Here is a 17,812-nt window from a genome sequence, read left to right as displayed (position 1 = left end):
CAGTAAAACGCTTTTGTTAAGAAATATTCAATACAATTTTCAAGCTTTTATTTGACATTGAAGAAGCTACGACGAATAATTGGAATGTGTCAAAAATTAAGGAAAACAATGAAATATACAATTTTCCAATATATATGATATGTTACACACATGATTAAATAACCATTGCAACATGATGGAACCATTATCAAACTCTAAGGCTGTTGACAATACACACGAAGAACAATTTGAATCATCTGTTACAGTTATTGAAAAACAAGCACAAAAGAGAATTTTCAAAATCATTGTTATAGGAGACTCTAATGTTGGTAAAACATGTTTGACATACAGATTTTGCTGTGGAAAATTTCCAGATAAAACAGAAGCAACTATTGGTGTTGACTTTAGAGAGCGAATGGTAGAAGTTGACAAGGAACAAATTAAAGTAAATAATAATAAATGAGAAATGACATATCCTTCAAGTTCAGTTACCTATAATTTCGCTGTTTCAGAATCTAATGTCTTTTTGGTAATATTTTCAAAAAGTCTACACCAAAACATTGTGATTGGTTTAAAATGCCATAAACAATGGATATTTGATATGTTTAACTAATGTCAATGATGTGACTAATATTTACAATTTTGGATACAAACAATAAAACTTCCCATAGTCATTTAGATTCCAAAGGGATAATTAGCTGGTCCCTTCCAGTATCTTGGAGAATTTGAAATCTAAGATATTTTTTGCTTATGACAACATTTTTTTGAAAAGATTTCTGTGTTCAGAAATAAAACACTATCATTCATTTAGCATATATGGTTAATATAAATGAGGGATAAAAGGCAAGTTAATTTGCGCTAAATGGCAGCCAATATTCCCCATTTAACTGACATCAGGTAACATAACTCGGCAACCTAAGAAGAAAATTACTTTTGCAAGGTGCTGGAGTCGGTTTCACAAAAAAAACTTAAGACTAAGATTGGTCTTAAGTCATGAATAAATCAGTATACTTACGACCAATCTTAATCGTAAGTTTCTTTGTGAAATCGACTCCAGGAATCTAATATCTGTTCTAAATATAGAATGATGTCATTGTTAAAAAAAAAAAATGGAGTTATCTTCCTTTGTTCAGTTTTGCTGTTAAATCAACTACAACCAATGCAATAATTAATTTTACTTCTCACTGATAAAAATTGAAGCAATCTTTACTGTTCAGTGCTAACAAGCACTTTGATTATTAGATTCACACCAAACGTTGGTCTTCCAGGTCTCCCTTTTTTATCAAATGCTGCTCCACACCTGACAAAAAAATTAGGTAGTGAAAACGGTCAATTTACTCCTTGTTGGGGGCTTTTGTCTTTAATTGACATAACCTTTATTTTAACTCTGAATTAAATCTGTGCCATTTTATAAAAACAAGATTGTACATCTTATCTTTTAAATACTTTCTTTGTTATTTTAGCTACAACTTTGGGATACGGCTGGTCAAGAAAGATTCCGTAAATCTATGGTACAACACTATTACAGAAATGTCCATGCTGTTGTCTTTGTTTATGATGTCACAAAAATGAGTTCATTTGAGAGTATGCCATCTTGGATAGAAGAATGTGATCGTCATAACCTGAATCAGGAAATACCGAGAATTCTAGTGGGTAACAAGTGTGATATGACGGCTAAGGTTGCTATAAATACAAATTTAGCTCAGAAATTTGCAGACTCACATAGTATGCCTTTATTTGAAACTTCTGCAAAGGATGATGAAAAGGCCAATCATGTTGAAGCCATCTTTATGACACTGGCTCATAAGTTGAAAAACTCCAAACCCATGATGACACCTTTCATTGCTCCAACAAATTTACCAAGTAATGTTCAAGTTATCTCACTGCAGGATAAGAAGGCCAGTGAAAAAGATCAATGTTTTTGTTAAAGTCAGTTGTTTTAGTGATCGTTTAATTATTTATTATATTATTGACAACATAAAATGATGGGATTGCTTTATATTTATAGACTGTTTTTTCTTTATTGAAAATTAATTTTAAACTTGGACAATATCAATAAAAATCATTGTTGATGAAAGGCATTTAAAGCGTGACATATATATGGACAAACCCCATCTTTATACCTATCAACTTCTTTACCAGTACTCACTTTCAAACTGAAAGATTTGAAGAGTTCCTTATTTGTCTACCTTCAGATCAGCCTTCAGGAAAAAATCCAGAAAATTACAGTTGTCTTCCCTTTGATACATATGAAGGAGGGTTGATCTCTGATAAGTATAGGTATTTTAAAAGATATGTTGGTATTTTAAGTTGTTTTCTTTTTCATCAATGTATAGTATAGATTGTTTCACTGCAGTTTGAATACCCTTATGTTTTGTTATTGAACTAATGTTTAAGAAATCTGACCACTTTAAATGTTGTTAGTTCTACAAAGTATTTCTCTAGTCTTCACACTGGAAAGAAGATATATTTTTTCTAGTGTTGTATTTTGGTAGACTATCAACATTTTGTTCAATTTTTGTCTTATGTTCAATCATGCATAACATGTTTATTGTATTTACTTTATATTAATACAATTACCCATTACAGTTAAACGAAGGAGTAAATGTATCTTCTCTTCAATTATGTTTAACATTCCAAAGACAAAAATTAAGTCACATTTTAGGTTTTCTTTATGAGTTTTATAGATTTCACCTTGATAGGAATTCATTTCTATACAAATTATACCGGAAAAATTCGTCAATAGTACTTTTTTGTCAAGAAACTTGCAAATGAAGCTGAAAAATCCGCAACACGTAAAACTAGGGAGAGGTGTTGAGAAACCAGAGCACTATAAATGTCTGCTTCTTGCTTGGTTGGGTTCCTTCCATGTAATACATTATTTGTTACTAAGAATTTAAAAAAAAAGAAACTTTTGAACTTGCCTTGATCGTTTTTCTTTGCTTTAAAACTGCCATCCTGCGTCAAGCATAGCCGACACCCTGCATGTGGCGTTCTACACAGTGTAGATTTTAAGTATCCAATTTTTGTAGAACACAGATTTTTGGTGCAAAATAAATTAAGTTTTAAGAATAAGGTTTGTATTTTACTATAAATAAAGATAGATGCTGAAAAATTATGTACTTAAATACCTGTTCTTATATCTTTATAATGTCATGCACATATTTGAAATTTTCATCATTTTTCTCGGCAACTGCAAGTCATAGTTTCTTTATATAAATTTGTATAGTATCAAGCTTCATCTGGAAATGCTATTTAACATATGACACTTTTCAGTTCCTAAAACTTGTATCTTGAGTTGGGGTAAAATAAGTGAACAATATCTCCCTGTGTTCCTTTTTTTTTTAATCTTTAGTCCAAGTTTATTTAATTTGCACATGTCATAACTTTATGTTTATTGTTAAAATATTGAGTCATGATCATGTACCAAAAATTGTGCAAAGCAACTTAGATACAAACATAGAAGTTATTCAATAATGGCATTGTTTTGATTACAGTTAGATACTTTTTTTTTCCATAGAAATGTTTGAAGAAGATTTTTTTTAGAGTAACTTTTTAGAGGTCACATTTACACATATAAATATATATTTTGACATATAGACATTCTTTATTTTGAAGGTAAAGATCATATTCATACAATCAAAAACACTAAATTAATTTTCCAGACTTAATCACTATTTTGACATTAACAAAACATAGTGCATTGAGCACAACATGTTCTTTCCACTACTAGAGTTGTTTAACATGGTAAACGGACAGAAAGTCACAGGACAAAAAGTCACAGGACATAAAGTCACAGTTTTGATAGGACAAAAAGTCACAGGATAAATAGTTTGTTGACAATTGTTTTAATATATAAGAGAAATATCTTGAACTATTTACTTTTTAATACATATATTCATATTAAAGTTTAGGAAATATGTCATTATACTTGAAAAATGTAGATTTATATAATTCTAATCATGCAAAGGATATATTTCTTGACACCATAAAGCCATTTAACTGCCAAGTCACTTTGTTTTTTTAACAATTATTTGATCAATTTTGATATTGTTTGATAAATTTTGTTTACAAAGTTGGTTTATATACAATAGTTCAAGGAAAAAATACAAAAATATTTTTGTAGAAAATAAGCGTTTTTTACTCAAAGAAAATAATTAGAAAAAATGAATTGTGACTTTTTGTCCTGTGACTTTTTGTCCGTGACTTTTTGTCCTGTTACTTTCTGCCCTACATTCGTTTAACATCATTGCCAAAAACATTTAAATCAACCAAATGAAATATATAATCTGATATTCAAGTTAAAAAAATATGTGAATGAGTTTAACCATACTCATAAAAAAATTACTTATATTGTGCATGGTGCATAATGTAGTATTTAAAATTGGAGTTATCTTCCTTTGTCCATAATTTTAGTTGGACAATTCATTGAGGGTGGTAAAGGGTTATTTTCGTGCAATGTGATCGCCGTTTTTTATTTCACGTTCAATGTGTTTTTACTTTTTTATTTCACATTCAGTCGTGCAAGACGGGTGCCTCATTCAACGTGTTCTGCTTATTTAATTTTACGTGCATCGTGATTTTCAAAGTCTTATTTTGCGTGCTCTGTATTTTTCAAATAAATTCAAACACTTGGCAGGGATCGTCAAGAAATACTTTTTTAAAAGCCGTAAACCAATTATCTCATAAATGTGTATACTAAATTGGGAATATCAAGTAAAACAAAGAGTTAATATATACAAGAAGACAGTGACTCAGTCACAAAAGGTTCACATAAAAGTATTTATTTTTCGTGCAACGTTCATTACAGAAACTATTTCACGTTCAACGTGAAATTATGTCTTATTTCCCGTTTTTTTCGTGCAAGCACCCCCCCTTTACCACCCTCTTCATTGCTTGCCAATGTTGAGTATAACTTCCCAATACAAAATGAATGTAATCTTTATCCTTCAGAGCTCACAAGCCCTTTGATTATGTGTGTCATGTTGGGTTAGTCTGTCATTTCTGTATACCCCACATTAGCTTTTCTACATATTTCTACATATTGCATATATTTGAACTAACTGTTGATGACAATGTAACATGTGTAAGAACATAGTAATGTTTATTTTTGATTTGCCTGTTAAAGTGTTCAAGTGTGAACACTTCTTTTCCTGTGTTTTGCATTATCATGTAAATTTGTTTTTATAATGTGAAAATTAAGCACTGTATTCTATTCGATCTTGCATGAACATAACAAGTGGGCATTGAGAAGGGAAGTGAATCTGCCAATTCCTTTTTAGTATTTTTTTATCCTGGTTGATAAGAAAGAAATAATATTATTAAACTACAGGTTTTAATTTTATTGTTATATTGTTATTATTTGCCAAAAGAAAATATGTGTGTTTTCTGTCCTGCACGAAATTGTTATTTCATTTACGGTTGGTTGTTAATGTATCAGCTCAATTACTGTCTTTTATATCATGCAGGTATTATAAGAGAGATCAAAAGATGCAGAAATTTAAAACAATAGGTCACTGTATGGCCTTCAATATTGAGCAAAGCCCAAACAGCATAGTACATGTAAGCTATGAAAGGCCTGAAATGACAAATTTATGTAAAACAATTCAAACAAGAAAACTTATGGCCTAATTTATGTACAAAATAATGAATGAAAAATGTTTTTTAAATTAAACACTTAAATATAAACTCTATGGTTCTCTTTTCATAACAATTCATACATGACCACTGACCATGCACAACAAAGTCAACAAAAATGGGAACAAAAACAAACTTGAAGGCTTACATGTCTCTTCTCAGCAACTCTCAGAGTGGTGTTTTTGATAACCATGTCAATTTTTGCACATAATTCATTTTCACTTATTTTGCATTTTTATGTGTGAAAAAATTCCTTGTGAAAGATTTGAAGAAAGCAAAAACATTGATGTGAAGGGTGTACCTATATTTGATGTGCAAATTTGAATCCAGCATGAAATGTTTATGCATGAAAATTGAGAAAATAATAAACCAGGAAACCTCTTTTAGAGTACCTTCCTTTATAAGTACTTATTTCTAATTTTAAATAGGCAACCTAACAAAGAGTGCAAGACTGACCTATCTACTACATGTATACAAATACATTTTTGTTTGGATGTTTATACGATACATTACAATACTATATTTTACTTCTTGTAAATGTTGCCTTTTGAGTTTCAGTGTTTTTATTGATATTTATACTTATTTATGCATAATCATCAATGAAGTATTCAGCATATATAAGTGCTTTTTTATTATATTCATCTAGTGATCATCTATTTTCTTAGACAACTAAGTCAGAGATATTGTAGAAGTATTAGTTTTGCTATTTTTTCACTACCACCACAACTCATTTCTATTTGCTATAAAATGCCCCTGATTTATTGACACATTAAATTATAAAATTAAAATACATAAACTGCTCAATTGAATTTTGAACCAAATTTTCAGTAATTTTATTATGCTTTTTCGTCAATGTTTGCAAAATTGAGAATAGAAACCAGGAATGTGTCAAAGAGATAAAAACCTGACCAAAGAGCAAAAAAAAACAACCCAAGGTCACTAATGGGTCTACAACACAGGGAGAAACTGAGGTGCATGCCTGGCCCCTAAACTATAATGCCTATTGTTCAGTGACAATGCAGGTTATTTAAACATGACAATGAAGGTCGTTTAGGCAGCAACCATTTGATTTTCTGGGGGAGGCTATGGTTTTTTTTTCTGGACAAATTTTTTTTTTCGCCTGTGGCGAAAAACAATCTATTTTTTTCACGACAAGTCGAAAACAATTTTTTTTTTTCAATTTTAGCATTACATATAGTGGCAGCTGAGGGTGAAACAACAATTTTTTTTTCTCAGAATCAAAAACAAATTATTTTTTTCTCCAAAAACTGGAAACAAACTTTTTTTTCCAAAAAAAACCATAGCCCCCCCCCCCCCCCCCCAGAAAATCAAATGGTTGCTGCCTTAAACAGGACTTTTTCCTAAACAATCATCAAAGGATTTTATAATTTGTCTATCGTCTATCTTGGTTTATAAATATAATCAATGAGGGATTGTGGTCAAATCTATATTTATACAAAGATGATGAAATGTGAGTGTACTTTATAGTTTTTGTCAATTGTTAGTTCTTATGCTTTTCTGACAACAACTTTATATGTATTTAATTGATTGGGGTTGATCCAGAAGTAACTTAATTAAATTTATTTTCAAATTTTGGTGCAGTATGCAATCTATTTGTTCACCCATTGAGTTTTTGTGAATAATTTAAAGTACACAATTGTTCTATAACACAATTTCTTACCCCTTTTAAATATCAGTTGTAATTTTAATTGATTTGGAATTACGGTAAGTTTTAAAATCTGTCCTGTTATAGATTGGACATTGGTGCAGTTGTAACTAAGTATTGTTCTAGGATTTTGTTTCTATGTTGAAAAATATTAGAAATAGAGTACTACTGAAACCAAAAGTTTTGAGCTTTAAGACAATACTGTGGATGTATATGTCATTACAAAATATAAATATTTTAATGTTTTTATGTAGTAATTCATTGCTTTTTGATATATTGTTTTCAACTCTCCATTATACGCATTTTGACCTTTGTATAACTGTACCAAAGTAAGACTGTTATGGGTTATCTTATTGTAAATAATGGTTCAACTCTCAATTATATGCATGACCTTTGTATAACTGTACCAAGGTTAGCCTGTTATGGGTTAACTTATTGTAAATAATAGTTGATGATGAAAAAACTGTAATGTTGATTAGGATCTCTGTTAAATCTTACTTGTGATTTGTAAATGTTTAAAGTAAAATGACATCTTCAGTAGCCTAAGGTTATGATCTGGGCCCCTTTTCTTTTCTTCAGTAATGAGGAGGGGATAGGATTGTAACTTTTGGCTGGGAAAATATAATTTTATGGTTGTATGTTGATTATCTGTTGTTTTCTTCCATTGTTGTGGTTTCTGATAAAGTTTATCAAAAAAGCTAAAAAAAAAGTATTTTTCTAAGCAATATTTTCTAATATGTTTCAAACTTTGAAATTGATGCTTTCATTTCTTAGTTGATGTACATTTCTATTATGGAAATTTGTGTTATATACATATAGTAACATAATCAAAGGGGAACTTATTATTGTATGAAAAATGTTTGTACATTGTATTGTTAGCTCACCTGACCTGAAAGGTCAAGTGAGCTTTTCTCATCACTTGGCGTCCGTCGTCCGTCGTCCTGCGTCCGTCGTCTGTCGTCCGTAAACTTTTACAAAAATCTTCTCCTCTGAAACTACTGGGCCAAATTCTACCAAACTTGGCCACAATCATCCTTGGGGTATCTAGTTTAAAAAATGTGTGGCGTGACCCGTCAAACCAACCAAGATGGCCACCATGGCTAAAAATAGAACATAGGGGTAAAATGCAGTTTTTGGCTAATAACTCAAAAACCAAAGCATTTAGAGCAAATCTGACATAGGGTAAAATGGTTGATCAGGTCAAGATCTATCTGCCTTGAAATTTTCAGACGAATAGGACAACCTGTTGTTGGGTTGCTGCCTGTGAAATGGTTATTTTAAGGAAATTTTGCAGTTTTTGGTTATTATCTTGAATACTATTATAGATAGAGATAAACTGTAAACAGCAATAATGTTCAGCAAAGTAAGACCTACAAATAAGTCAAACATGACCAAAATTGTCAGTTGACCCCTTAAGGAGTTATTGCCCTTTATAGTCAATTTTTAACAATTTTCATTAATTTGGTAAATTTATGTAAATTTTTACCAAATATTTTTCTCTGTTACTAATGGGCAAAGTTCATTATAGATATAATTGTAAGAAGCAAGAATGTTCAGTAAAGTAAGAACTTCAAACACATCACCATCACCAAAATACAATTTTGTCATGAATCCATTTGTGTCCTTTGTTTAATATGCACATAGACCAAGGTGAGCGACACAGGCTCTTTAGAGCCTCTAGTTTAATGTTATTATTAATTTTTGCATATTCATTGGTTAATCCTGATCTCAGGTTTCTAAGGTCAAATATGTCTTCCTGTTTTAATTATTTTTTGGCTGAGGAGATTTTATTTGTTTAAAAATAAAGTAATAATATTTCAACAAAATGAAATAAAAAGAAATAAGGTTATTGATGATAATGCAAAAATTAATAAGTGGTGATGTCAAAAAATGTCTTTCATTTGTAATGGATGCCCCTGATAAATTTCTGCATTCTATATTACACTATCTTTTTTCTTTCATGCCTAATAAAAATTGAAGACACTAGTATGGAGTAGAATGTAGACATTTATTTGAACTGGCATTCCTTAGGTTTGTTTGTTTAAAGGAAAGAATAATGTACGGCAATGTGCAATAGAACATGGAATATTGTATTTATGTCATATCATCTGCTATGTTCATTAAAATAGTACACCATTTATTTGTATTAGATCACTTGGTCAAAAGCAAATGAGGGCCACAAAGGCTGGTCTTTTTAGCTCATCTATTGTATCACTAAATAAGTTGTGGTATGATTGCCAATGAGACATTTCTTAACCAGAGACCAAATGATGTGTAAGTAAACAACTATAGATTACATTACAGCTTTCAACCATGCATAAGAATATGTTAACACTGAGGTGGTGAGTTCTTGCCCACCAGTGTTTGACACGTGTGCTAAACTCCAATCTTAATTGATAAGGATTGTAAGTTTTCCTGTCAATAGGATGGTGTTCTCTTCTGACATTTAAGCTTCTAGTATGAGATTACTCTTGACGTCCAACAGCTTTTTTGCCAGACAAGCTGGTCCCACGGCCCCAGCTTGTCTATGTGAGACTATCCAGCTTCCACCACGAATACAAACTGGACTAAATAGCTAAGAGTGCTGTAAGTTGCATATATACATGAAATAATCAATCATTCAATCAAAGGCAAAAATTTTATTCTTTTTTTAAAGAGCAGAATATTTCTATTAGTTGTAAGAATTACAAATGATACTTTGCTCAGAATCATAAAACTGTTTCTGTATTTAAACAGATTACAGCTTCCTGTAATGTTTCTGTGTCTTTTTAGACCAATGACAATAGAGTGTAGGATGACATGATTTCATATCATATGATTTCAAATCAGCATGATTAGAACTCCCATACTTGGTTTATTATGTTTGGTTTTTGAAAAGATTGGAAGTATTGTTTCCTTAGGCACTAACCACCCTTACTAAACAGAATTTACCCAGGTTATCTACCAATTCTAGGTCCCGATTATTCTCATGTCTGTGTACATATGCACAAATTTGAAAAATGTGAGTTATATCTTTAGAGCAGTTTTTTCAAGTATGCATGCCTTTAGTTTTATCAATTTGCTCTCTTGATCAACAAATAATAAGAGTTGAGGTGGAGGCTGGAGCTCCTATGCGAATACAGAATTTTGAAAAAAGGGAAGGAAGCTTAAGGACCCCCAAACTAAGCAAAGTTTGGATTGGATTAGGTAAAAAGTCTGGATTAAGGGCATACGATACAGTTTTGAACCTGTATTTACAAGTTGATGAAAATTTGCATATAGGCTATTTTTTATCTGATTAAATCAAATATGTAATAAAAAATATACCTTCATGTGCTACTTTTTGAGTAAAATGAGGTCGACATTTTGTAAATTTGCTCAAAATTCAGATTTGTGTCCGTATTTTCTTTTTCGAAAAAAAGACATAACTTTTTTGTTTTAAAAGATGAACACAGATTGTTTTTTGTTAAATAATCGGTAATTTCTGTATTTTATAAGTATCATTAAAAATTATGCATTTTTTTATTCCGAAATAACTCTATATTTATCAAATGTTCATGAATAGAGGAAAAACGTCATTTTTTGCTGCATGTTTATCAAAATTAAAAAAAATGCGCTATTTACAGTTTTATAAAATTTGGGTCACATAATCTCCTTGCAAAATGAAACAAATTGCTGTTTTAAAAAATAGGGGTCCATGCACTCGTTTTCAAATTAAAACAGTTTGAATGATAAAAATCAGTCGAAAAATGCATCTTTTCCCGATATGTCATAGTTTGACGTCGCGAAAATAACATTTTACGTTAGCAACGTCATTACATTCCCTGTAACTGTATCGTATGCCCTTAAGCATAGATATAGCTCCTTTAAATAACCTACATGAGATTTTATTTATCCTAGGAGAACCTGAAATCGAAATGTGGAGGATTTCAAGATTCCCTCAAATACAATAATTTTGACTTATTCTGTATATCATACATCTTCTTTTGTTCTTATAACACATAACAAGGATAGCCATGATAGCAGGAGGTGAAGGGATTATTTTTCATGCCTTGTGCTATCTAACCTTATGTTGGAGTAGTAAAGCACACAATTGAAAACCTTGGCTGTATTCAGTGTTGCAATTTCAACAGGATGATCACTTGCTTAAACAAAGAAATAAATGACAGCCCTGTCAAGTCAAAGAAAGTTTTTGGTTGGCAAAAATTTAAAGAACATCTAATAAACTGCTGATATACATAGAAATAAAAAAATATGTTCCTGACATAGTAAATCTGAGAAGTGATGTTACTACGATCAAAATGGCCATAAACAGGAAACTTAATTTAACAACAGAGCCTATTGAATGAATATAATGATATAGAGAAATATTCTTGGGAAAAGACAGAAGATATTAAAAGGACTTATAGTTCTAGTTCGTTCTTCTGTTGTACTGTTATACCACAGTGGCGGATCCAGAAATTTTCATAAGTGGGGGCCCACTGACTGACCTAAGAGGGGGCCCGCTCCAGTCACGCTTCAGTGATTCCCTATATAAGCAACCAATTTTTTTCCCAAAAAGGGGGGGCCCGGGCCCCCCCCCCTAAATCCGCCTCTGCACCACTGTCCCAGGTTAGGGGGAGGGTTGGGATCCCGCTAACATGTTTAACCCCGCCACATTATTTATGTATGTGCCTGTCCCAAGTCAGGAGCCTGTAATTCAGTGGTTGTCGTTTGTTTATGTGTTACATATTTGTTTTTCGTTCATTTTTTTGTACATAAATAAGGCCGTTAGTTTTCTTGTTAGACTTGTTTTGCATTGTGTTATCAGGGCCTTTTATAGCTGACTATGTGGTATAGGCTTTGCTCATTGTTGAAGGCAGTACAGTGACCTATAGTTGTTAATTTCTGTGTCATTTTGGTCTTTTGTGGCTAGTTGTCTCATTGGCAATCATACCACATCTTCTTTTTTAGCTCACCTGGCCCGAAGGGCCAAGTGAGCTTTTCTCATCACTTGGCGTCCGTCGTCGTCCGTCGTCCGTCGTCGTCGTCGTCCGTTGTCGTTAACTTTTACAAAAATCTTCTCCTCTGAAACTACTGGGCCAAATCAAACCAAACTTGGCCACAATCATCATTGGGGTATCTAGTTTAAAAATGTGTGGCGTGACCCGGTCAACCAACCAAGATGGCCGCCACGGCTAAAAATAGAACATAGGGGTAAAATGCAGTTTTTGGCTTATAACTCAAAAACCAAAGCATTTAGAGCAAATCTGACATGGGGTAAAAATGTTTATCAGGTCAAGATCTATCTGCCCTGAAATTTTCAGATGAATCGGTCAATCGGTTGTTGGGTTGCTGCCCCTGAATTGGTAATTTTGAGGAAATTTTGCTGTTTTTGGTTATTATCTTGAATATTATTATAGATAGAGATAAACTGTAAACAGCAATAATGTTCAGCAAAGTAAGATCTACAAATAAGTCAACATGACCAAAATGGTCAGTTGACCCGTTTAGGAGTTATTGCCCTTTATAGTCAATTTTTAACCATTTTTCGTTAATTAAAGTAATCTTTTACAAAAATCTTCTCCTCTGAAACTACTGGGCCAAATTAATCCAAACTTGGCCACAATCATCTTTGGGGTATCTAGTTTAAAAAATGTGTGGCGTGACCTGGTCAACCAACCAAGATGGCCGCCACGGCTAAAAATAGAACAAAGGGGTAAAATGCAGTTTTTGGCTTATAACTCAAAAACCAAAGCATTTTGAGGAAATCTGACGGGATAAAAAGGTTTATCAGGTCAAGATCTATCTGCCCTGAAATTTTCAGATGAATCAGTCAATCGGTTGTTGGGTTGCTGCCCCTGAATTGGTAATTTTGAGGAAATTTTGCTGTTTTTGGTTATTATCTTGAATATTATTATAGATAGAGATAAACTGTAAACAGCAATAATGTTCAGCAAAGTAAGATCTACAAATAAGTCACATGACCAAAATGGTCAGTTGACCCGTTTAGGAGTTATTGCCCTTTATAGTCAATTTTAACCATTTTTCATAAATTAAATTAATCTTTTACAAAAATCTTCTCTTCTGAAACTACTGGGCCAAATTAATCCAAACTTGGCCACAATCATCTTTGGGGTATCTAGTTTAAAAAATGTGTGGCGTGACCTGGTCAACCAACCAAGATGGCCGCCACCGCTAAAAATAGAACATAGGGGTAAAATGCAGTTTTTGGCTTATAACTCAAAAACCAAAGCATTTTGAGGAAATCTGACATGGGATAAAAATGTTTATCAGGTCAAGATCTATCTGCCCTGAAATTTTCAGATGAATCGGTCAATCGGTTGTTGGGTTGCTGCCCCTGAATTGGTAATTTTGAGGAAATTTTGCTGTTTTTGGTTATTATCTTGAATATTATTATAGATAGAGATAAATTGTAAACAGCAATAATGTTCAGCAAAGTAAGATCTACAAATAAGTCAACATGACCAAAATGGTCAGTTGACCCCTTTAGGAGTTATTGCCCTTTATAGTCAATCTTTAACCATTTTTCATAAATCTAAGTAATCTTTTACAAAATATCCACTGAAACTACTAGGCCACAATCATCTTTGGGGTATCTAGTTTGAAAAATGTGTCCGATGACCTGGCCATTCAACCAAGATGGCCGCCACGGCTAAAAATAGAACATAGGGGTAAAATGCAGTTTTTGGCTTATAACTATGAATTCAAAGCATCTAGAGCAAATCTGACAAGAAGTTAAATTGTTAATCAAGTCAATATCTATCTGCCCTGAATTTTTCAGATGAATTGGACAACTGGTTGTTGGGTTGCTGCCCTCCAATTGGTAATTTTTAAAGAAATTTTGCCGTTTTTGGTTATCTTGAATACTATTATAGATAGCGATAAACTGTAAACAGCAATAATGTTCAGCAAAGTAAGATCTACAAATAAGTCAACATGACCTAAATGGTCAATTGACCCCTTACGGAGTTATTGCCCTTTATAGTCAATTTTTAACAATTTTCATTAATTTGGTAAATATATGTAAATTTTTACCAAATATAGTTCTCTGTTACTAATGGGCAAAGTTCATTATAGATATAATTGTAAGAAGCAAAATCGGTCAGTAAAGTAAGAACTTCAAACACATCACCATCACCAAAATACAATTTTGTCATGAATCCATTTGTGTCCTTTGTTTAATATGCACATAGACCAAGGTGAGCGACACAGGCTCTTTAGAGCCTCTAGTTTATATTAGTCAAAATTTTAAAGTTAAAGAGAACCCCAAAAAACCAATGACAAACATCGAAAACATAAAGAACATTCTACAAACATTACACGAAAAACTTAATACTGAGCAACAAGAATTCAACGAGAAACCAGGGATAATCTATTAAAGGTGCCTCGGATAGGTAGCAATATCCAGTTTTACATGTGGCACCTATCTTGTTGCTTATTGTACGTAAACATTCAGAGGGAAAAAGAATGGAAATGTGGAATGTGTCCGATATATACAACACCTCGACCAAATAGCAGAAAACATGTAGACCAAGGCTACCAGTGAGTCATTTACACGGTACGAAAATCCTGCACCTGGAGGTGGGCTTCAGCTGGCCCTGAATCATATATAAAATGAACTAAAAATTAAAAACTAGAGGCTCTAAAGAGCCTGTGTCGCTCACCTTGGTCTATGTGAATATGAAACAATGGACACAGATGGATTCATGACAAAATTGTGTTTTGGTGATGTTGATGTGTTTGTAGATCTTACTTTACTAAACATTCTTGCTGCTTACAATTATCTCTCTCTACAACAGTACTTTCTGTGGAAAATGTTATTGAAAATCTTCAAATTTTAAGAAAATTGTTAAAAATTGACTATGAAGGGCAATAACTCCTTAGGGGGTCAATTGACTATTTTGGTCATACTGACTTATTTTTAGTTCTTACTTTGCTGTACATTATTGCTGTTTACAGTTTATCTCTATCTATAATAATATTCAAGATAATAACAAAAAAAACAGCAAAATTTCCTCAAAATTACCGATTATCCGATTCATCTGAAAATTCCAGGGCAGATAGATCGTGACCTGATCAACAATTTTACTTCCTGTCAGATTTGCTCTTAATGCTTTGGTTTTTGAGTTATAAGCCAAAAACTGCATTTTACCCCCATGTTCTATTTTTAGCCATGGCGGCCATCTTGGTTTGTTGGCCGAGTTACCGGACACATTTTTTTTAACTAGATACCCCAATGATGATTTTGGCCAAGTTTGGTTAAATTTGGCCCAGAAGTTTCAGAGGAGAAGATTTTTGTAAAAGTTAACGCAGGACGACGACGACGGACGACGACGACGGACGACGACGACGGACGCCGGACGCCAAGTGATGAGAAAAGCTCACTTGGCCTTTCGGCCAGGTGAGCTAAAAACAATGAATGACCAACAAAGCCCAGGGGCTTCTGATTTGGGACCTGCACAAAATACGGCGGAGTTAAACCGGACTGTTTTGTGGTATATTAATCCCCCTATTATATCTCCAGACAATGTAGAATATACAATCACACAGCAATACGCACAGTAAAACTCAGTTTATAAAAAGTCAGATGTCAGAATAGACATATAATACAATATATTGTATTATATGTACAATATATTGTATTATATGTCTCTGAAGAAACTAATTAAAATGACTGATACGTTATTTTTCAAAGGACTATATACTAGCAGTTACAGACATTCCAGAATAAGACCTCAATTAAACTGATTGAAACATTAGATCTTCGTCGTATGAAAATCAAGCACAATCTCGACCTTTAGCGGGTTATTAGCATACCACCATAAAATATACGAGAAGAACATAACCCGTATCATGCATGATCTATCATGCCAACAACTGAATTTAGAATGAATTTGTTTATTTCCGATTCAAAAACCCTATGATTGAATCAATATTAATTTAAGAAAAAAAAAATAACGACCGGACAATAGTATCGTAACTGTATATCCTTTCTGAAAGAGGGACGAAAGATATCAGAGGGACAGTCAAACTCATAGATTGAAAATAAACTGACAACGCCATGGCTAAAAGTAAAAGACAAACAGACAAATAATAGTATACAGAAGACACAATATAGAAAACTAAAGACTAAGTAACACGAACCCCACCAAAAACTTAGGGTGATCTCAGGTGCTCTGGAAAAGTAAGCAGATTCTGCTCCACATGTGGCACCTGTCGTGTTGCTTATGTTATTACAAATCCAGTAAATAGTCTAATTTGGTAGGTCATATTCGTGAAAAGGGAAGAATATTGCAGTTACGACATAAGAAACATATCCGATATCATCTGTGACACGGTTATTTCATAACGGTCAACCAACTCGTGATGGCGTCCGTAAAATTTACGAAAGGATAATTTCAACGTCACCATTTTGAACTCTTGGTTTAATAGCTTCCTTGTGAGCAGCAATCCTCTATCAAGGAATCATGATAGGAAATACAAGCTTGGGAATATCGTATCAATTGGGAAATATATACTCCGTATGCAGGCGCTACTGGAATGTTGCTACATAGAAATGGAAAGTTCACTATTGGGAGGCTGAAATCATCTCTTTTGTCGTAAAGTTTTGTTTTAAACCGACATTCATTGTCAATTTCTAGATGTTAGTCAAAATACGAGGCAGACTTAACTGTATCTGAAGTATCATTTTATCTCTTGTCTCAACATACTAGTAGTCACCAAATTTTGTATTATTTGGTGAGAGAACATCATCATTATATAGCGGAACGTAAAGTTAAAGGATATTGCTAACTTTTTATCTTTCTTCCTAAGAAGTTCCTGTATGAAGTCAGCCTCACAATAATAAAGAAACAAGTCGGCAAGAAGAGGGGCACAATTGGCTCACATTCCGACAGTCTGTTGAAAAACTCGTCCTCCAAACGTAATAAATATATTGTCAATCAAGATATCAAGCATCTTGATAATGTCACTTTCAGAGAATTTTTTGTTTGAATCAGAGTGATTCTTTACAAAGTAGGATTTATCCCTCCCCAATTTTTAAGACAAGATACTTGTATCTATACGTTCGCCATTGTTTTTAATGAAACAAAGTAATACCAACTCTTTAAATTTGTCATTTAGTTTGGAATGGGGAATACTTGTGTAAAGTGTAGAAAAGCCAAATGGTTTAATACTATTTGAAGATGAGATAGTCTTTGATTGTATGTACTCTAAAAGATTGTTGGAATTTTTGAGTATCTACATTTCATTCACACCACCTCTAGAATAGGCAGTTTCACAATGACTTTAGAGCCCGGCTTTGATTGCTGATAGAATAGATGTCAATGATTTAGAAAAAGGTTTCGTGGAGCACTCGAAAGACCCAGCAATATACCGTTGTTTGTAAGGACACTTGTGTAGTTTAGGTATCCAATACAGCTAGTGATCTTCATCTTTGTTTGAAATTTCAAAGAACATAGAACAAACCTAGGATTATTCAGGATGTCCTCTTTGGTAAGTGTCGTGGGGGTATATGTTGAGTTTCCAAGTGAATCGTCAATACCTTAT

General features: G+C 32.8%; 1 protein-coding gene and 1 long non-coding RNA gene across 2 annotated transcripts; both read left to right on the top strand.

Moving 5' to 3' along the window:
- The first annotated feature begins 50 nt into the window (after positions 1 to 50).
- On the top strand, positions 51 to 6,519 carry LOC143085482 (putative Ras-related protein Rab-33). The gene is made up of 2 exons (XM_076261851.1): positions 51 to 424; positions 1,443 to 6,519. Exons 1-2 carry the CDS (start codon positions 173 to 175, stop codon positions 1,905 to 1,907), a joined length of 717 nt encoding a protein of 238 aa, XP_076117966.1. The 5' UTR covers positions 51 to 172; the 3' UTR covers positions 1,908 to 6,519.
- A 417-nt stretch (positions 6,520 to 6,936) lies between these two features.
- LOC143085484 (uncharacterized) lies at positions 6,937 to 9,420 on the top strand. The gene is made up of 2 exons (XR_012981342.1): positions 6,937 to 8,156; positions 8,964 to 9,420. It is a non-coding gene; the product is annotated as an uncharacterized LOC143085484 (long non-coding RNA).
- Positions 9,421 to 17,812: the final 8,392 nt, after the last annotated feature.

The sequence above is a fragment of the Mytilus galloprovincialis genome, chromosome 8 (genome assembly GCF_965363235.1).
Source record: "Mytilus galloprovincialis chromosome 8, xbMytGall1.hap1.1, whole genome shotgun sequence".
Taxonomy (NCBI): Eukaryota; Metazoa; Mollusca; class Bivalvia; order Mytilida; family Mytilidae; genus Mytilus; species Mytilus galloprovincialis.
Note: the sequence above shows the minus strand (reverse complement) of the source record. Positions and strands in the feature narration are given on the sequence as shown.

Coding starts and splice junctions, on each gene's coding strand:
- LOC143085482 (XM_076261851.1), top strand. CDS start 173: ATGATGGAACCATTATCAAACTCTAAGGCTGTTGACAATACACACGAA. Junction 425..1,442: donor TTGACAAGGAACAAATTAAA/GTAAATAATAAT, acceptor TTGTTATTTTAG/CTACAACTTTGGGATACGGC.